The 22,874-nt window shown below is 40.0% G+C and overlaps 1 protein-coding gene across 1 annotated transcript in view; it reads right to left on the reverse strand.

The window, feature by feature from the left end:
* Window positions 1-12,340: 12,340 nt before the first annotated feature.
* The window catches only part of mfsd14a2 (major facilitator superfamily domain containing 14A2), a 36,331-nt gene continuing 25,797 nt past the window's right edge, over window positions 12,341-22,874 (reverse strand). The window contains exons 8-12 of the mRNA XM_057858153.1: window positions 21,298-21,369; window positions 21,087-21,199; window positions 17,116-17,213; window positions 16,874-17,031; window positions 12,341-13,745 (exon numbers count right to left, since the gene is read on the reverse strand). Of these exons, the coding sequence (XP_057714136.1) occupies window positions 13,533-13,745; window positions 16,874-17,031; window positions 17,116-17,213; window positions 21,087-21,199; window positions 21,298-21,369 (654 nt within the window). The 3' untranslated portion in view covers window positions 12,341-13,532. The remainder of the gene's footprint in view (window positions 13,746-16,873; window positions 17,032-17,115; window positions 17,214-21,086; window positions 21,200-21,297; window positions 21,370-22,874) is intronic.

The raw sequence follows: 22,874 nt of genomic DNA on the forward strand, positions 1-22,874 counted from the left end.
TCTGTGGGATGTGTAAATCCGATTGAGTGTAAAGTGCTTAGTTGCCGCCACGTTTTGTGGCCAAATTGACCGCGTGTGTGTTGAGAGGAGTATTCCGGGTTGTGCACGCGTCGCGCATCCGCCACCACCTTTGCAATTTTGTGCAGTCAGTTTGCATTGTTTTACATTGGCACTGATATGCTGTTAAACATAACCCGAAATTCAGAAGTTTTGACATTAGGCTTAATCTTAGATTTAGCGGGGTTTAATTGGTCGGTGGAGTTGATTTCAACAAATTCCAAGCAGTTTGTCGGATATTTGTTAGTTCCAGGGCTCCGGAGTGGCTAAGCTAGCGCGAAATTCTGATATTCCCCTTTAAATTCAATCATCGGAAAGTCAATTACATGTGATGACATTTTTCTGTTGTCATTCTTATGTTGAGGCGGCAAAGGGAGAAAAATGGGTAAAAAGTAACTGATAGATTACTTTTAAAGTAACTTAGTTACTTTGATAATGAAGTAATCATAAAGTAACTAGATTTGTTTTTTGAGGCGTAATCAGTAATTAAATTACTTTTTCAAGTAGTCTGTGACAACACTGACTGTGACACATGGCTCTCCTTGGCAGTTAATGACATCTTTACAACAAGGTAAAGTCCAAGGAATGGTCAAAACATTTCAGAGAGGAGGTGATTTCACTTTATAAGGAAGGATAAAGATATAAAAAGATAGCAAAAGGACTAAAAATTGCAAGACACAATTGGGAGCAAGTTTAAAGCTAAAGGCACAGTGGAAACGCTACCTGGGCGTGGTAGAAAGAAGTTACTGTCTGCAACTGCTGAGCGATACCTGAAGCGAAAAGTGGAGAAAAATCCCCTGGTGACAGCTGAGGAACTACGACAGGACATGTCATAAGAAGGTATTCAGACAATAAGATGCACACTCTGAAATGATGGCTTCCATGCAAGACCTCCTAGGTTCACCCCCCTGCTGACTCCAAAGCACAAGAAGTATGCCAAAAAACATGTGAACAAACCACAAAGGTTTTTGGATACTGTTCTCTGGAGTGATGAGACCAAACTGGAACTTTTTGGGCCAACGGATCAACAGTATGTGTTCAGGAGAAAGAATGATGCCTATAAAAAAGAACACCCTATCTACTGTGAAGCACGGTGCGGGGGGTCAGTAATGCTCAGGGGTTGTTTTGCTTCTTCAGGTACAGGGAATCTTCAGCATGTGCAAGGTATTATGAATTCCGTTCAATACCAGGAGATCTTGGATGCAAATATCATGTACTCATTGATGAAAAGCTGAGGCTTGGGTGAGGTTGGACCTTCCAACAGGACAATGATCCTAAGCATACCTCAACATCTACCACATCTTGGTTGCAAAATAAATGCTGGAGTGATCATCACAATCACCAGACTTAAATCCCATTGAAAATATTTGGTGGAAGAAGGCAGTTGCCTGACTGGCACAGCCAGACTATTCTCCCTGTATTTCTTAACGATTAACGCCACTCTTGCGCGCCGAAAGTCGTGTCTACAACAACACAGATGGCGAATTGGAGAGCCGAGAATATGCTCCAATCCGTGGTAAAACCAGTTTTAAATTACATAAAACACATTGAAACAAGTCATTGACAACAGTCAACATGGCTCGCGCTAGCCATGTTGAGTCCATTCTCCGCTCACGCTAATTACTTGTCGCTTTAACAACGTCACGTTTGCCCGTCGCTGATTGGTCCACTCCATTGTCTGTTGGCTTGCTCCGCCCTCGGAATTTGAGCCGCCGGACGGTCGCCAGACTCAATCGCTGGAACAGCGGAGAGTCTGGTATACCAGGCAAGGCAGTTGCAGCACGCAAGCCGAAAAATGTTAATAAACTGGAGGTTTTTGCCCATGAGGAATGGTCAAAGATACCTGTGGATCACTGCAAGAAACTTGTAAGCTATGCTTCACGTCTAAAAGATGTTATTGTTGCAAAGGATGTTGTACTAAGTTCTAAAGTTATACATACCTAAGGGGTTGAATAATTTTGTCAATGAAGTAATTACAGAAAGGCCATAAATTGGAATATTCCCCAAAATATTTTTGTAATTTCAGGTGTATTTGTCTTTTTGATATGTCATTATTCAATGTGTTTACAAACAAGATGAAAAATAAATGTCAAACTTACAAAACACTTATCTACTGTGGGGGTTGAATCATTTTGAACACAACTCTATGCGACTTAACATACAGTATAATGGCAAAATATTGTATATATCGTGATGCCCCACTGGATGCTTTAATAATTGTCACGTCCCCTCCCAAATGATCATTTGTCTATAAAATTATCATAAGTACACCACTGCAACTTTATTAACATCGTTTTGTAACAGAAAAGACAAAGCGCATCAATTTGTCTGAATTATTAAAAAACAAAAAGTCACATCCAAACTGTGAACAAACACTCGGGATACATTTTTTTGACCATTTCATACTAAAAAATAACATTTAATAAAATCAATCAATAATAATAAATTCAAATAGATTATCGACATTAACTCAGAGTACAATATGCCAAACAATTTGACCAAAAATACAAACATGAATAGAACAAAAACACATGTTATTGGTGCAGGCATTATTAGCTCCTTTGCTATGGTGTGAGGTTATTTTGCACTGAGCAACTTGATATTCCACCTTATATGATGCTAACAGTGCTCGCTGGTTTACTGACGTAACACTCACAAAGCTGGACGATTGTTGACAATATTTGGCACGTTTTCGCTGAAGAAAAAAAAAAATCAAGTGGCTTGTCAATGTGAATGGGGTCTAATGTCTTTGACGTCTTAACTGAATTGGCCTCATGCTGTCTGCTGCCAACATTTTTACTAGAAACAGTAACAGCACTGGTCTTTCCTGGTCTCCCACTGTATTAAAAGTGAAGCCATACGCTACATATGCTTCATCATATTTCCTCATCTTAGCTCTTCATATCTCCTGCTCTTTGCTGCGCGCCCTTGTTTGGTTCAAAAATACTGCGCACACTCTGAAAATGAGAGTGACACTGTCACTCACTGAGTGGATGTGCAATTACACTTTATTCCAGTATGGCAAAAAAGTACAGTGGGGCAAATAAGTGTTTAGTCAACCACCAATTGTGCAAGTTCTTCTACTTGAAAAGATTAGAGAGGTGAAAAAAAAACAGAAAATCACATTGTTTGATTTTTAAAGAATTTATTTCCAAATTAGAGTGGAAAATATGTATTTGGTCACCTACAAACAAGCAAATTTTCTGGCTGTCAAAGAGGTCTTACTTCTTCTAACGAGGTCTAAGAGGCTCCACTCGTTACCTGTCCTAATGGCACCTGTTTTAACTCATTATCGGTATAAAATACACCTGTCCACAACTCAGTCAGTCACACTCCAAACTCCACTATGGCCAAGACCAAAGAACTGTTGAAGGACACCAGAGACAAAATTGGGGACTTGCACCAGGCTGGGAAGACTGAATCTGCAAAGAGTAAAACGCTTGGTGTAAAGCACAGGTGTCAAACCGATTCCAGAAAGGGCCAAGTGGGTGCAGGTTTGCTTTCCAACCAATGAAGAGGACACCTTTTCACTAATCAGATCTTTTACATGTGTAATCAGTTAAACTTTGTCAGGTGTGGCTTGTTTCAGCAGGAAGTTCATTGGTTAAACTCTCTTCACGGAATCGGTTGGAACAAAATCCAGCACCCACTTGGCCCTTTCTGGAATCGGTTTGACACCTGTGGTGTAAAGAAATCCACTGTGGGAGAAATTATTAGAAAATGGAAGACATACAAGAACACTGATAATCTCCCTCGATCTGGGGCTCCATGCAAGAGCTCACCCCGTGGCGTCAAAATGATAACAAGAACGGTAAGCAAAAATCCCAGAACCACACGGGGTGACCTAGTGAATGACCTACAGAGAGCTCGGACCACAGTAACAAAGGCTACTATCAGTAACATAATGCGCCGCCAGGGACTCTAATCCTGCACTGCCAGACGTGTCCCCCTGCTGAAGCCAGTACACGTCCAGGCCCGTCTGCGGTTCGCTAGAGAGCATTTGGATGATCCAGAAGAGGACTGGGAGAATGTGTTATGGTCAGATGAAACCAAGATACAACTTTTTGGTCGAAACACAGGTTCTCGTGTTTGGAGGAGAAAGAATACTGAATTGCATCCGAAGAACACCATGCCCACTGTGAAGCATGGGGGTGGAAACATCATGCATTGGGGCTGTTTTTCTGCAAAGGGACCAGGACGACCGATCTGTGTAAAGGAAAGAATGAATGGGGCCATGTATCGAGAGATTTTGAGTGAAAATCTCCTTCCATCAGCAAGGGCATTGAAGATGAGACGTGGCTGGGTCTTTCAACGTGACATTAATCCCAAACATACAGCCAGGTCAACAAAGGAGTGGCTTCGTAAGAAGCATTTCAAGGTCCTGGAGTGGCCTAGCCAGTCTCCAGATCTCAACCCCATAGGAAATCTGTGGAGGGAGTTGAACATACAACAAACAACAGCCCCAAAACATCACTGCTCTAGAGGAGATGTGCATGGAGGAATGGGCCAAAACACCAGCAACAGTGTGTAAGCTTGTGAAGAGTTACAGAAAATGTTTGGCCTCTGTTATTGCCAACAAAGGGTACAAAACAAAGAATTGAGATGAACTTTTGGTATTGCCCAAATACTTATTCTACACCATGATTTGCAAATAAATTCTTTAAAAATCAAACAATGTGGTTTTTTTTCCCCACATTCTGTCCCTCATGGTTGAGGTTTACTCATGTTGACAATTACAGGCCTAATATTGTCAAGTGGGAGAACTTGCACAATTAGTGGTTGACTAAAAACTTATTTGCCCCACTGTATGTTCCGTTCTGTTAACAATTGTTAAGACGTCAAAAAATACATGTTAAAAGCCTGATCTGCTGTTTAACAAATGGAAGTGGAAGGGTTTCAAGTCGGCCCCTGCATCCTCTGATTTATCCGAAAGCGGCCCCCTGAAGAAAATGCTTCGACGCCCCTGGTCTAGCACCATCAATGGCAGCCACTGAACAGCAACGTGGCTTGTTTTTCCACACCTTATCCTTCGAAGACCAAAAAAAAAGGTTGCAAGGATATCATCGCGTGTCCCCACGGGTTCACTGTCCTTAGACATGTGCCAGGAAGTCATGTGCGGCACGGATCATGGGAACGTCTGCTTCACGCCCTCCCGTACAACTGTGAGAACAATAAGGTTCACGCTTGATTCCTTCCTCGACGCCAACGCGCTACGTTCGGGCCCCGCTTCCCCTTCCCTCTCGGTGAGGCCAAGATTCCTTCCTGCTGCTGCCACTGGTGGAAAAATACAAGGCGCGTGATGGATGCTCGGTGTGAGACGTGCATTTTTAGCCGCGGTGGGACACCCGCGACCTAATTGAAACCCGTGCAGTAAATGTGCTGTGACAGCACGTTTGCATCACAATACTTGAGACCCCCACTTTGACCCCTCGAGCGTGTGAGGCCCCACGCGCCGCATTCCAAGAACTCTAGCGTTTACTTGGAAGACACGATTTGCATGAAACATGAAATACAAAAGAGCTGAGGACGACCAGTCTTCAATAGTTGTCACGGTTGAAGCGAGGTCATGACTTAATGCTTAAGTCTTATTAGGAATATTATGAGAATTATCTCTCAGATTAACACCTCCCAACAGCTGCTGCTTCTCTTACATGTTGCTTGCATCAGCACATTACAGTAACACACAGAAAGCTGATATATGTGACGATGTAAACGTCAATTAGTATTGTCACTTGTTGCTAGCCGGATGTACAACTATAAAAACAAATGCTTGGTAATTAACGCGTTAATACAGTTTTTTAAAAATGAATATTTTCATATAGGACAGGGGTCTCAAACTGCGGCTGCAAATGCCAATTGCAGCCCAGCGGGCCAATATTTTGCAGCCCCCATTTGATATTAACCCCTTCAGACCTAAGAATGCTGCTAAAGTTTTTGCCCAGCAGAAAAAATGAAGGTGTGAAGTAGGCATGTGACGGTATGATAGTCTGACAGTATGAGCCAAAATATCACAATTACAACTCTAAAATGTGCTACTTTGAGATATCTGGGTAAAAAAAAAAAAAATCTTTCCATTGAACAGGATTTTTATTCTTCAAAACATACTAGCAAATTGGAACATACAGTGGGGAGAACAAGTATTTGATACACTGCCGATTTTGCTGGTTTTCCCACTTGCAAAGCATGTAGAGGTCTGTAATTTGTATCATAAGTTCTCTTCAACTGTGAGGGACGGAATCTAATTAAAAAAAAAAAAACAGAAAATCACGGTGTATGATTTTTAAATAATAAATTTGCATTTAATTGAATGAAATAAGTATTTGATACATCACAAAAATCGAACTTAATATTTGGTACAGAAACCTTTGTTTGCTATTACAGATACCAAACGTTTCCTGTAGTCCTTGACAAGGTTTGCACACACTGCAGCAGGGATTTTGGCCCACTCCTCCATGCAGATCTTCAGGTTTCGGGGCTGCTGCCGGGCAACACGGACTTTCAGCTCCCTCCATAGATTTTCTATCGGGTTCAGATCTGGTGACTGGCTAGGCCACTCCAGGACCTTAAGATGATTCTTACGGAGCCACGCTTTAGTTGCCTTGGCTGTGTGCTTTGGGTCGTTGTCATGCTGGAAGACCCAGCCAAGACCCATCTTCAGGGCTCTCACTGAAGGAAGGAGGTTGTCAGCCAAGATCTGGCGATACATAGCCCCATCCATCCTCCCCTCAATACGGTGCAGTCGTCCTGTACCCTTGGCAGAGAAACAGCCCCAAAAAATGATGTTTCCTCTTCCATGTTTCACGGTTGGGATGGTGTTCTTGGGGTTGTACTCATCCTTCTTTTTCCTCTAAACACGACGAGCCGAGTTTAGACCAAAAAGTTCAATTTTGGTCTCATCCGACCACATGACCTTCTCCCATTGCTCCTCTGGATAATCCAGATGGTCAGTGGCAAACTTCAGACGTGTCTGGAGATGCACTGGCTTCAGCAGCGCGACCTTGCGTGCGCTATAGGATTTTAATCCATGACGGCGTAATGTGTTTCTTCAAGACTGTGGTTCCAGCTCTCTTCAGGTCATTGACCAGGTCCTGCCGTGTAGTTCTGGGCTGATCCCTCACCTTCCTCATGATCAGTGATGCCCCATGAGGTGAGATCTTGCATGGAGCCCCAGAACGAGGCAGGTTGACCGTCAACTTGAACTTCTTCCATTTTCTAATAATCGCTCCAACAGTTGTTACCTTCTCACCAAGCTGCTTGCTTATTTTTCCTGTAGCCCATCCCAGCCTTGTGCAGGTCTATTATTTTATCCCTGATGTCCTTACACAGCTCTTTGGTCTTGGCCATTGTGGAGAGGTTGGAGTTTGTTTGTTTGAGCATGTGAACAGGTGTCTTTTATACAGGTAACAAGTTCAAACAGGTGCAGTTACTTCCGGTAATGAGTGGAGAACAGGAGGGGTTCCTAAAAAAGAACTAAGAGCCGAAATATTTACTAGTTGGTAATGTATCAAATACTTATTTCATGCAGGTAAATACAAATGTATTATTTAAAAATTATACAATGTGATTTTCTGGATTTTTGTATTAGATTCTGTCCCTCACAGTTGAAGAGAATTTATGATACAAATTACAGACCTCTACATGGCTTGCAAGTGGGAAAACCAGCAAAATCGGCAGTGTATCAAATACTTGTTCTCCCCACTGTAAGTATTGTGACATATTTATGTCACACTGCTGTTGCCATAGTGTGCACTTCCTGTGGGTGTGGTATTACAGTATAAAAGGAATCTCTGTGATGTCTCTGTGATATATATGCCGAGAAGCACACTGAATAAAGAAGTGTTGTTCCATTCAAGACTTGGCCTTACATGTACTTAGATTAAGGAAGTACATAACAAAAGTGGCGGTCATTGCATGCTAAAATGCTTGCGCAACTGCATGCAGGTCACAGTGGTATTGTTAAAATGAAAGAAATTGCGAGATGTTATTTTTGGTGGTCAGGATTAGATAAATAGATCGAAGAGACTGAAAAAAGTTGTTCATCTTGCCAGAAGATTCACAACAATCCACCTGCAGCCCCACTTCATCCTTGGGATTTTCCTCAGGACCCTTGGCACCGCATTCATATTGACTTTGCGGGGCTTTTTGAAAATTTCTGGTTGCTATCGATGCCCATAGTAAGTGGCCAGAGGTAGCTATCATGAAATCAACCACATCGGAAAAGGCGATTAAGAAGTTAGGGGAGATGTTTAGTCGTTTTGGAGCCCCTGCACAACTCGTGTCTGGCAATGGGCCCCAATTTGTGTCAAAAGAAATGGTTGAATTCCTGCAAGCCAATGGGGTTCAACACATTAAGTCGGCTCCCTATCACCCGGCAACCAACGGCTTGGCAGAGAGGTTTGTGCAGACCCTCAAACATGCTCTCAAAGCATCACAAGGGCAAAGTACACTCCATCAGAGACTACACGAATTTCTCCTCAAATACCGAACATATGTGCATGCAACTACCAAGGTATCGCCAGCGAGCCTGATGTTTTCTCGAGAGATACGAACTGGCATGGATCTTCTGAAACCACCAACCCTGAGCGAGATTGTTCAAATGGATCAACGGAAGCAAGTCAAGTACAGAGACCTGCATTCCAAGAACCGAGTTTTTGCACCTGGTGACTCTGTTATGGCCTGGAGTTACCAGAGTAAGGAAAAGTGGGCCCCTGCCGCCATCATTGCTCAAACTGGACCTGTTTCCTACACCGTTCAGACAGCTGATGGTGTTTGGCGTCACCATGTGGATCAATTGTTGGGAACACCAGACACTACTCCAGAACTGTCGTTTGATTGTGATGATGCTAGCAGTGTAATTATACCAGAAATGTCTAGCTTACCGGATGTGCCAAAAATACCAGAAATGTCTTGCTTACCGGATGTGTGAAATCCAAACAATCCTGCTGTAATTGTGTCTAATTCAACCAATGTACAAACAGAACCTGGAGTTTCACCTCCTCCAGCCATCATGTAGCACAGCTGACTCACTGACACTGAGCAACAACCGGTGGGGGAGGGTTGAGCCTTTCAGCTGCAACCAAGGGATTTCTCCATGCATTTTTGGGACATAAAAAATATCTAATACCTTTGGGATAGGTCAAATTTTTACGGTTTTAAAAGCTTGACGTTTTCATACCACGGAATACCTTGAAACAGGTAATTGGCACATGTCTAGTCTGAAGGGGTTAAATTGTAGTACCGTATTGGCCTGAATATAAGACTGTGTTTTTTGCATTGAAATAAGATTGAAAAAGAGGGGGTTGTCTTATATTCGCGGTCTAGACATTATACCCATTCACGACGCTAGATGACGCCAGATATCATTGAAGCGATGTTCTGTTATGACAGATCTCAGCTACTCTCTCCGTCCACGACGCTAGATGACGCCAGACATCATTGAAGCGATGATCTGTCATGACAGATCTCAGCTACTAGTTTATCCAGTTTGCATTAGTTTATTGCAATGTTTTTCCTTATTCAGATTTGTTTCAAGACTACAGTTAGTTAGACTTCACTTTTAGTTAATGCAGTTATAGCAATTTTGTTGTTTTCTCACAATAGATTGGTTTATTTACATTTCAAAAACCAGAAGCCATTCAATTACGAATGTGATTGCACTTTAGTTTACATACTTAAATGTTCAGATATTAAGATTTGAATGAGGCAAAATAACATGTTTTTTCTCTCAAATATATTGTTATAAATATGTTTCAGATGTACTGTAATTATTTTCTTCATAAAAATTTGGTGTTCAAAAAGTCTTTTTTCAAACTTTGAGTCTTGAAAAAGAGGGGGTTGTCTTATAATCAGGGCCGTCTTATATTCGGGCCAACTGCATACAGCTATCGATTATTTAAGTAATCTATTAATCCATCAATGTTAGTTCGAATGATCGAGTAATTGGATTACAAATATGCGTTGAGATGTAAAACGAAGAAACATGTTTATTAGGGCTGTCAAAATTATCGCGTTAACGGGCGGTAATTAATTTTTTAATTCACATTAAAATATTTGACGCAATTAACGCACATGCCCCACTCAAACAGATTAAAATGACAGTACAGTGTAATGCTCGCTTGTTACTTGTTTTTTTGGTGTTTGGCGCCCTCTGCTGGCGCTTGGGTCCAACTGATGGTGTAATTATTGACATCAACAAAGGCGAGCTACTAGTTTTTTTTATTGAAAATTTTACAAATTTTAATCAAACGAAAGCATTAAGAGGGGTTTTAATATAACATTTCTATAACTTGTACTAACATTTATCTTTTAAGAACTACAAGTCTTTCTTTCCATGGATCACTTTAAGAGAATTTTAACATTGTTAATGCCATCTTGTTGATTTGTTATAATAAATAAATACAGTACTTATGTACCATATGTTGAATGTATATAACCGTCTTGTGTCTTATCTTTCCATTCCAACAAGAATTCACAGAAAAATACGGAATTTTTTATAGATGGTTTGAATTACGATAAATTTTTAAGCTGTAATTAACTCGATTAAAATTTTTAATCGTTTGACAGCCCTAATGTTTATGCTTCCACTCACATTTGGCTTGCTAGGACTGCACTGTCAAAAGAGCATTAAATGCGAATACAAAATACCTGTGTTTCTTCAAACTATTTAGAATTGCTCTTTAATTTCACAATAAACACCTTTAAAACTAAAATATCTGATCTTAGCCTTAAACGGCATAAAAAAAATGAATGAGCTCGAAGCACAACAAATTGGCTAACAAATTGGCTAACTTGCATAGCAAAAGTCTCCTGGTTTAAATGCTATAAAAGGCTTTTTTATTTTTTTATTTTTATTTTTTAAAACAATGTTCTTAACAAATGATTCAAACACATTCTCACAGAAAACTGCTGAATAAACTTTTAAATTACGAATGCATACACAAACATTTGTTCAAACAAAAACTTACCTTATGTTGGTCTTAACAGGGAGCAGCTGGATTTAACGGTTAGACGAGTTATGTCATATTCACTGCTGCCACTAGAGGGCAGTGTACCTCCCCAAAACAAAACTAAATGCTACGAATAACAATAGACAATGGAGTAAATCATGTAACACATTACTATTCACCTCGGCAAAATGGATTGATAATATTGGAAATACCAATTTTATATTTTGTTAGTAAAAAAAACGCCCATATTGGCTGGGGTGGTGCTCTCGACACATCCTTATGTCAATAAAATAGCATGCGCCCCAATTTGTATGAAAACGTTAACTTATAAATTCTTAACACTCAAAACAATGTGCAATCCATTCATTTAAAAATTCTTTTTTACATGAAAGGCAGATTAAATAAAGTCTCAAAAACAAGCTTTTTTTTTTTTTTTTTTTTAAAACACACACAAAAAAAAACTTCAGTGCTTGAATTGTACAATAAACCTTTAATAAATAGCTTCATTAGTTTCCCATATTTACATTGTAACCACCTCGACATAAATGTCGCCATTACCTGTTTTCTTGGCTAATTTTAGGCACACAGAGAAAGAGGGGTAGAGTGGGTGGGTTTCACGTCGTTTCGTTGTACTACGTTCTAATGTGCAACCAAAACCACCCTACAAGAAAAACAGGGGGCCACAAGGGGGCTTCCAAAATCTGTCATTTAGGTCACTTTATACAGTCTGCTCAGACTGATCAATTTACACGGCGTATCTCCAAATATACATTTTGGTCCTGTATATGATTAAAAAAAAAGTCATATAACATCCCCTTCTTAGACACGCAAAAAACGTATGATGGGTTGCATCAAACACTGCCAGGGGTCTGTAATATGGCCAACACACTGCAGGTAGCAGTCCCTGCTGCACAGTTTTCTTTTTGGACCATTCCATAATGTGAACACGTGTTTTTCCCAAAACAAAAGTCACTAACACAAAAGTGAAATGCTTGTCAAGTGAAAAGAGATGGACATCCCATTTTTATACCACTCCTAAAAACAATATTTTAAAAGGCTATACATATTTTTCAAGATAAAAAAAAAACATTGTCTTAAATCAGCAGCAAACAAAACAAAACAAAAAAAATGATTAAGACAACACAAAAAACAAAACAAAAAGCAATGGCACAAATGTTAAACGCGGTTGGCGAGTGACTTGAAATGCACTTGAAACTTTTACACAGACACAAAAACAACCGAGCTTAATGGAGCCTGTGAAATATGATATCAGACTTCTTGAGAATGAAGTGTCGATTGTATGGGGGGGGGGGGGGGGGGGGGGGGGGGGGGGGAACTGACTCCTAACCTCAAGATAAGGGTTCCCCATTTTTTTTTGCAGTTTAGAAACAGTATATGTATGTCCATGTTATGGGAATACTTCAATTACCTTTGAATATTCTCAATTTACAAGTGTTAAAAAAACAACCTGTGATAGACACAAGGGAGGAAGTGGTTGAAAATGGAGACCGCAAGGTGGGAAGTGGGAAAGTAAAAGGGCTATGATGAAAGAAAACAAGGCTAAGGTTTGGAGGGAAATCTAGATTCGAGGTATGTATTCGCAAACACAAGGAACAAATTGGGAATGAAAAGGCAACAATTTTTGGGGGCTCCGATGGGAGCGACACGATCAGATTACAGTGCCTTCTCAGACCGTGGTCGTCATACAGGTTACGTAATAACCATTTACATATATTTAGCGGAAGTCACTTCAAGGCAACATTTGTTGAATAAAAAGGGAGAACAATGACTAGTTTTTTTTTTGTTTGTGTGTAAAGCAAATGAAGATGAACAGTAGGATTGCAAAATTCCAGAAATGTGCGGGTAAGGATGGTCACTTTCCATGGGAATTGGTTAGAGAAATTTACAAAAGTGAATGGGTACTTTGAGTTGGCAACTTAAATAAAAAGGAGAAAATATTTTGGCGTATCATATTGATTAAAACAAGCAGATTTCATCCATGAAATATTGCCTGGATAGATTTTGTGCATTTGCAATGCAACGTTTTGATGAATTTTGGTTCATTTTTGAATAGAGTTATTATTGAATTCAATTTTCAGCTTTTTGTTCTTTAACAGAAAAACTCAAATAAAATGTTAAAAACTTAAAAAGACAAATCTGGAATGCAATGGTTTTAAATTATTTTTGCATGTAGGTCTTTGTTTTTTGGACAAACTTTATGCCTCTTATTTTCAACTTTTTGGCTACTATGGACAGCAACAGACATATTCCCATGGAGATTTATCAGAGGTTTTCTCATCCGTGAGCAACCCTAGTAAACAGTGAAAAGAAGAAGACAAAGAAGAGAACTTTAAACTGATCCGAGTGGTCTCTACAGTGGTTTGCTTTCCTGGGTCCCCGCTAGGTATTTCCTCCTGACTGGCAGCATGTGACGAGTTAGTAACAGATTGAAACCCCAGCGTCGCTCAAACACTCACACACTCACAATCACACGCAGACACACAAACGAGTTCAAAACGTGGTCCGAGGTTATACGCTGCTGTCCTCCAGCAGAGGTTCTTTCCCCTCGGCCCCGCTTCCTTGCGGGCTGTGCGAGTGGCTCTGAGCGCCGTTGCTGTGCTTCTTATAGGCGCCGGGGCGGGCGCCGGGCCCCGTGTGCTCAGGAATAAACAGCGCCACCAGCAGTGAGAGCAGCACCGAGCAGGCGCCGAAAAGGAAGGGAGGGCCTGGGATGATGGCGCTCTGGAAGCAAGGTGTGGAGGAGGACGAGACAAGAACAGCAACATGAGCGACTGCGTAATGTGCGTGTACTGAATTCTAGGGGTGGGAATCTCTGGGTACCTGATGATTTGCGATACAAGGCTCACGATAACGATATCACATCACGATATAGCGATACAATAATTATCGATACATGGGTCAGGAAATCATTATAGGATTCGCGGGAGCATATCGTAAGCCTTTTGGGATACAAGCAACGATATACTAGTCCTTCTAACAAAATTAGCATATTGTGATAAAGTTCATTATTTTCTGTAATGTACTGATAAACATTAGACTTTTATATATTTTACATTCATTACACACAACGTAAGTAGTTCAAGCCTTTTTATTGTTTTAATATTGATGATTTTGGCAAAAAAGTCAAGCAAAACCAAAAATCCCTATCTCAAAAGATTTGCATATCATGAAAAGGTACTCTAAAGAAGCTACTAACCTAATCATCTGAATTAACGAATTAACTCAAAACCCCTGTGAAAGATTCCTGAGGCTTTTAAAAACTCCCAGCCTGGTTCATTACTCAAAACCGCAATCATGGGCAAGACTGCTGACCTGACTGCTGTCCAGAAGGCCATCATTGACGCCCTCAAGCAAGAGGCTAAGACACAGAAAGAAATTTCTGAGCGAATAGGCTGTTCCCAGAGTGCTGTATCAAGGCACCTCTGTGGGAAGGAAAAAGTGTGGCAGGAAACGCTGCACAACCAGAAGAGGTGACCCCCACCCTGAGAAAGATTGTGGAGAAGGGCCGATTTCAGACCTTGGGGCGACCTGCAGAAACAGTGGACTGAGTCTGGAGTAGAAACATCCAGAGCCACAATGCACAGGCGTGTGCTGGAAATGGGCTACAGGTGCCGCATTCCCCAGGTCAAGCCACTTTTGAACCCGAAACAGCGGCAGAAGTGCCTGACCTGGGCTACACAGAAGCAGCACTGAACTGTTGCTCAGTGGTCCAAAATACTTTTTTCAGATGAAAGCAAATTTTGCACGTCATTCGGAAATCAAGGTGCCAGAGTTTGGAGGAAGACTGGGGAGAAGGAAATGCCAACATGCCTGAAGTCCGGTGTCAAGTACCCACAGTCAGTGACGGTCTGGGGTGCCATGTCAGCTGCTGGTGTTGGTCTACTGTGTTTTATCATGGGCAGGGTCAATGCAGCTAGCTATCAGGAGATTTTGGAGCACTTCACGCTTCCATCTGCTGAAAAGCTTTATGGAGATGAAGATTTCATTTTTCAGCACGAACTGGCACCCGCTCAGAGTGCCAAAACCTATGGTAAATGGTTTACAGACCATGGCATTGCTGTGCTCAATTGGCCTGCCAACTCTCCTGACCTGAACCCCATCGAGAATCTGTGGGATATTGTGAAGAGGAAGTTGAGAGACACCAGACCCAACACTGTGGATGAGCTTAAGGCCGCTATCAAAGCATCCTGGGCCTCCATAACACCTCAGCAGTGCCACAGGCTGATTGCCTCCACGCCTCGCCGCATTGAAGCAGTCATTTCTGCAGAAGGATTCCCGATCACGTATTTAGTGCATAGCTGATATAATTAATTGAAAGTTGACTTTTTTTTGTATTAAAAAAACCACATATTTCTATTGGTCGGATGAAATATGCTAATTTTTGAGATAGGGATTTTTGTTTTTTCTTGACATTTTTGCCAAAATCACCAATATTAAAACAATAAAAGGCTTGAACTAATTCAGTTGCGTGTAATGAATCTAAAATATATGAAAGTCTTAAGTTTATCAGTACATTACAGAAAATAATCAACTTAATCACAATATGCAAATTTTTTTAGAAGGACTAGTACAGTGATACCTCGACATACGATCGCTTCGACACACGATCTTTTCGACATCCGACGTAAAATTTGAATCGCCATTTGTTTCTACATCCGACGACATACTCGACGAATGCATGGCGGATTTTTTTTGTGTGAGAAATTAACACAGGTTTTAAAAAGGTTGGTACAGGTGGTGAAACAAGGAAAAAGGTGACGCTAAAATGCAAATTATAGAGAAATATGGGGTGTGCATCCGTGATCTGGCTCAACAATACATCTCCACGGTCCTCCTCCGACCACCGTTCGCCAGTCTTTATAAGTTAACGTGACAATTATTATTGTGGTTGCATCGCCAAAGAAATCGCCAGCTTCGTCACGTTTTTATCATTTATTTTACAACTTATTCAACACAAAACGCCTACCGCAGTTGACGGTGTTCTCAAGAAAACATTGAAAACGAAAGTAAACTCAAGCTCAGCGCTCCTTCTCTCTGTCACATCAGCCACGGTTCAGGTACAGAAAAAAAAAAAAACGTCCGCCATATTGGAACTCGAGTCGTTACATTATTACAGGAATTATTATTAATATTATTATTATATTATCCCGATTTTTATTTATATTTGATTTGTTTTGCTTTGGGTAATTTCCATTTGTAATAGTACCAGCAGTATTTATTAAGGATTTAGTATAAATTTTAGGCTGTGGAACGAATTAATGGAATTATATTGTATTCTTATGGGAAAATCCAGCTCGACATACGACCATTTTGACCTACAAACAAGGTCCTGGAACGAATTAACTTCGTATGTAGAGGTACCACCTTTTCGATATATTTTCACACCCCTACTGTATACACTCCGCTGCACTGCAGTTGGTCATTTTGATTAGGAGTAGGCAATTTAAGATGATTTGGGGAAATTCCGATGAATATTTTGAAAATCATACTAGAGTTGAATGGCACTATATTGCAAGGCATTTGAGTTTCTGTCATTACATGAGAGTAGATAACTGCAACTATATTTTGATATACAATAGACAGCTGTTTCTGTCATTTTCAGTGATCATTTAATTAACCCTCTATAGGGCAAGTCACTATTTTTGATAATCAAAAAAAAACAACAATAGATAGAATTCAAATAGCCATGCTAGTACGGCCTCTAGATGTCACCATTACCAATCAAGAATCATATTTTTGATTTACTTGTTAATTACTCATTTCTATCATCATTTTTGTACTATGGCAAGTCACTGCACGACAATAACTAAAAGTTAGTGCGCTATTTTTTTCCCGCTGGTAGTGCTCACCTCATCCGTGGGGTTGGCCATATTAGGTTTGCCGCCTTTCTCCGAGGCATCTGTGTTGGTCAGCTCCACGTGAAAAAGGTAGAAGACGAAACCGTAGAGCGCAGGGCCCAAGCCGTTGCACAGGCCCCGGATCCCCGTGATCATGCCCTGTACCACGCCTAAGAGACGAGACCAGAATAGGGTGGGTTCAGGGTTAGCCGTGTTCAGTGAAAGACTCACGGACACGAACAAAAATCGCTTACCTTGTTGGTCCGGGTCGGCGTTCCGGGATACGATGGCGCTGATGGCGGGGAATGTGATGCTGGACATGGCCGCAACGGCGCCAGCGGCCCACATCATCCTGCGACACATGAGGATTATCACGTGCCGTTCGTTATTCAATGTTACACTTGATCACGTACTCCGAGCAAAATTCCAACATTTTTCTTTTTTTACAAATGGGAACGACAACAGCTTTCTACTGTGCATGCCAACAGAAAAATACAAAAAAACCTTTTTATTTTAATGTTAACATTGAGGCCTACATGACGTAAAATATGATATCCAGGTACGAAGATGCCAGGCCTTAGTGGGGTTTTGCTGAAATGAGCAAAAATAGTCACTTGCACTGTGAAATATTTGGTCCATTGTCCGAGGTCTAAGAAATTTGCTGTTTACATACTTAAATACTTTGAGCAAATATCTGCCATAAGAAAATCATTTATACAACAAGTTGTTGTCCGTCCCTTTAACACCGAACGTGTCGGCAGCGACGCGTTTACGCATGTCGTCTTTGAAGCTTCGTCACGCTGTAATTACGTCACCCACGTGCCGCTGGTTGATCTCATTTGAAAGTGCGGAAGTTGATGTCCACAACTGTTTTTATTTAGAGTCAATCGACCAAGAAAAACTGGGGATAATGTCATTTGAGTTTTATAGTTTTATTGCACTCATAAATATGCATTAAAACGCTGCATGTACCATGTATCTATCTCCATATTTCCATCATTTTTTGTCCTTTTTCAAAACCGAAAGCAGCACAAAAGACTACATATCCCAAGAGCAGTTGTGATGTCAAGAAGGACGAACCGAATGTTAAAATTTTTAATAAATTTCCGAGCGAGGCGCCAACTAAGGAAAAGAAAGGCATGCGAAGCAAGCGACGGCCCGTTGGATTGAGCGAGCGACTTTGAAACGTGCAGAATAAATCTAAATTTTTAGTGCATTATTTCATTAACTCAAGGATGAAGATGAGCCGTATTTGTCGTTTTCCTGAGATGAGTCAGCGTCTCGGCGAGTAGAAGTGACAGCAGCGCACAAACGGCGAAAGAGTAGGCTGTGTGACGTTGTGTGTGACGCAGCTCTGTGACCTGTTTAAGCAGAAGCTTTATTGAGTGCGCAAAAAAAAAAAAAAACTTTATCAGGTCGCATGCCAGAAAAATTTGAATTAAACTGAACTACTAGTCAATATTTTTGAAAATACTTTTTTTCAATGTTATATGTATTTTTTCTTCACAATAATCTTTTCAATTTATATATAAATGTGTGTTCGAGAAGCTTGATTGCATGTACGTATATACTTTAGATAAGTTGATGGGTATAATACATAACTTCACAAAGAGATATCCTCCAAACCCTTTTTGTGTTGGATGATATACATATATTTTTTTCTCTCACTATTTTGCACTGTATATAACCTGTTTTGACCATAGTATGTGTAAAGGCCAAAAACGCCTATGACCATACCCGCTGTTTGTGTTGAATTGTCAAACATAAAACTATTCAATCTTATTTTTTTCTATTTAATGTTTATCCTAACAAGTTGAATAAATATTATCAAGCATGTTTGGTTGTCTATGGGACACCAACATTACAAATTTTGAAAAAATATTTTGGGATTTTTTTTGTCTTTTTGGGTCCAAAATGTGGATTATAATTGGTCAGTGAAGAAAACAACAGTTTGGACATTGAGTTCAAGGTGTACTGAAAAAAGGGACCCAACTTGGCCATTGTGAACAATTTTTTCTTTGAAATATAAAGGCAACATCAAATGCATGCAAATACGGCCAAAATAGGCTTTGGTGTTACAGGGTTAACTACTGACAACACTGAATTCTGTTGTAAAGAAAAAGTTAAGGAGCTTCAATTTACCATAGCCACGGGTCTACTGAATCTACTGAATTATACAACGCTTCCGCCTAGTGGCATAAAGTGGCACTACAATAACAATGCTTTGTGAATTACATTAAATGGTAAATGGTGTTATACTTGTATAGCGCTTTTCTACCTTAAGGCACTCAAAGCGATATACACTACATCCAGAACGATAGCTATTAGGTGAGAACGAGTTGATTTTAATTTTGACATTATATTATTATTATTAATAAAATATTTGACAATAAAATGATTTTATTTAAAATTGTCAGTCTATAACATTTTTAATTAAATAAGGGGGACTACTATGAGAGAAAAGATCTGTCCAATACTTTGCAGGCATGACAATGGGTCAGGGGTTAAAAAGATGAGAAAGGTGTGGGGGAAATATGTTTCGGTACACTGTACAACTAGGGCTATCCCAAACGACTAATTTTTCTCCCCATTAGTCAGCCAACGATTTTTATGATTAGTATACTAATAACCCCCCCCCCCTTTTTTTCCCCCACTTATTTAGCAATGAAATTTTTGATGACGCTTATTAATTCACAAAAACATTTTGGAACACTTAAATTCTTCAACAAAGTACAAATAAACACGAAAATAACAATATAACCACAAATAAACAATGAGGTCAAACGCTAATAGCATTAACTAGAGCAAAATAATGGAATGTAAACAGATTCAGAACACTGACTTCGCCTTTCCAACATGATTCAGACAAGCTTTTTGTCACTGCATGTGGTGTCAGTACCGTATTTTTCGGACTAAAAGTCGCAATTATTTTCATAGTTTGGCTGGGGGTGCGACTTATACTCATGAGCGACTTATGTGTGAAATTATTAACACATTATGATATCATTTCACATGTTATTTTGGTGTATTGGAGTGACACTGATAGTTTGGTAAACTTTTTAGCATGTTCTTTATGCTATAGTTATCTGAATAACTCTTAATAGCTACGGCCTCGTTCGCGTTCTGCCTTTGGCAATGCGTGTTCAATTGTATCATTGACTTTTTTATATTGAAATGCATGCTTTTAGTTTTTGGCGCTTTCACGCCCACATGGGGGCACACTCGCACTTGTCTACGCAAAGAAGAGCGCTCACACTCCAGAAGAAGACGGACAGCTAGGCAGCGTCTCTGTCTGAGCGAGTGGGCGAGAGAGATAGAGAGACATTTATTTTAACGTAACATACACATGTTCCAAATTGCCAATATTTGTTTTAAAATAAAAATCCTGTTAATTGGACAAAAAGTTTTTTTGTTTTTTTTTAAACCCACATATTTCAAAATAACACATTTTAGAGCTTTAATTGCAATATGATTTCGCATTTATACAAAATTAAAGGTTAAAACTCTCATGAACGTTTCCCACCATCTGAGATTTAACTACCGCGTGCTTCGTGTGTCTAACAGTGGTAAAACGTTTTTTTTTCTCTCTCTGGCAACTGTCTGTGTTGAGAAAGTGTGTGTATAATGTTATGGAAAATAATTAAATTATTTTTGTTCTGGCGGTAATAATGTTGAGCTGTGGCTGTGGGTTTAGGCTCACCTAAAGGATTGCATTTCTTTTTTTTCTAGAATATTTCAGTTATTTTTATGATTTTTACAAATTTATTTTAACTTCATGTTATACACATGTTCCAATATGCTAATATGTTTAGAAAAAAATCCTGTTGAATGGAAAAAAAAGTAGTTTTTTTTTTTTTTTTAAATTTAAAACACATCTCACCTCTGCCTGGTGGCATAAAGTGGCACTACAATAACAATGCTTTGTGAATTACATTAAATCAGAACGATAGCTATTAGGTTAGATCGTGTTCATTTTGATATTGACATTATTATATCTTTATTACTAAAATATTTGACATTATTAAAATTATTTCATTTAAAATGATCAGTATTACATTTTTTTAACTAATAAAGGGGACTATTTTGAGAGAAAAGCCCTATCCAATACTTTGAAGCATATTGGTGCTAAGAAACTATGGTGACGCAAGAGGAGAGATCATTTACAACAAAAGAAGTACTTTGCCGCTACTATGTGGCACCTACTGGCCAAAAGATATAAACTTACCAGGGCTGTGAGCCGAAGCCATACCAGGCTAGCTGTAGGATCTGGAAGCCGAGGCCCAGCAAGATGGTGTTCTTGTTCCCGATGGAGCGCATCAGGATGCCCAGTACCACCGTCTGGACGTGGCACAGACACACAGGAGAACCATGAGCCCATGTCTGACTCACACCATGAATCAAAATAATAATGACAACATCACAGCTGACTGCAGCACCTGAGCTAATATGGAGAGGATCCCCACAACAGCGATGAAGGCAGCCACTGTCTCTTGTGAGAAGCGGATGACCTGTTGAGTGTATAAAAGAAAAAAAAATAGAGGGCAATGTGACAAAGTGCTTTATCATCAGCAATAATATATTCCACTAATATGGTTATTTATACATTTAGGTGACAAACCCACGAAGGCTATGTTCATACCGCAGGTCTTAATACACGAATCAGATTTTTTCATGTTTTTCTGATTCGAGTGAGGCATTAACTTGACAGTCTGAACGGGACAGATCGCACAAAAGAGGACCATTTCAAATCCGATCTGGGTCACTTTCGTATGTGGTTTAAATCCGATCTGGGCCACAATTTTCCAGAATGTGGCTACAGTCTGAACTGTAACGTCTCCCAAATCGGAATTCATGCAGCAATTACATCAGCAAAGAGCGAGAGCAGCACGCAAGACAGCAGTGATGTAGCTGTTCATTAGCGCCTAGTTTTTAACTACACAGGAGGCGGGCTTGACCAGTCATAAAAAAATACAATGAAGAAAAGGATAAGCCTGATAATGCTCGGTTTCTTACTGTGCGCCAAATGAGCAATATTCCAGTATTGCTTACATGGCTGAGTCAGGGCAAACTGACACACACACACACACATACATAAGGCTTATACAGTGGGGAGAACAAGTATTTGATACACTGTCAATGGGTTTTCCCATTGGCAGTGTATCAAATACTTGTTCTCCCCACTGTATGTGCGCCATACACGCACACGATGTAGTTAGAGTGATCCCTCGTTTTTCATGGTTTTTGGCAACCAGAAGCCGCCACAATAAGTGAAAAACCACAAAGTAGCCCGCACCACTTCAAAAAGTTCAATGTATTTATTCAGCTCTATCACTGGAAAGAGATACATATGAGACAGTTTTTTAAAAATCTTTTTACCCTAAGTATATGTTAAAAAAAACTTGTAGATATAGATTTTAATAAAGTTTTTAAGAACTTTAAATGTAATAATCATGATACATTTTAAACATGTTATTGTCCCACAGAATTATTTTTAAAGAAAAAAAAGTTGATTCCCAATCCATTAAAAAAAAAAAAAAAAAAAAATGTTTATCGGTATAAAATGCTTCATTGAGTGTCCACTCAAATCCGCTCCAGCTGCTCACTTACACACAATGAGTTGCCACGGCAACTGTTTAACAAACGATGATTGCCACATGAGGCGCTTTGAAGGTCGAGTCTCTGACAAGATCAAAACTTAACCGTCTGTCAATCATCCTCTACTTTAATAAGCAACTCCGGTTCACTTTCTGACGAACAAAGAGCAGGGAGAGGTAGGGAGCGAGCGTGGAACTGCACTATCGACTCGGGACAGCTCATCTGTATTTCTTTCTTTTTTTTAATTGGAAAAAAAATCCGCGATGGACTGAGGACATGAAGTTTGATGCGCGAAGGAGCGAGGGATCACTGTACTTGTTTTGATGCTCCTGCCTATGCGGGTCAGTTTCCTCAGCGTGTGTTGGACTGCGAAATAGAGCGCATGCGTAATACTTGAACGGGCTCAATGGACAAAGGC

The sequence above is a fragment of the Corythoichthys intestinalis genome, chromosome 14 (genome assembly GCF_030265065.1).
Source record: "Corythoichthys intestinalis isolate RoL2023-P3 chromosome 14, ASM3026506v1, whole genome shotgun sequence".
Classification (NCBI taxonomy): Eukaryota; Metazoa; Chordata; class Actinopteri; order Syngnathiformes; family Syngnathidae; genus Corythoichthys; species Corythoichthys intestinalis.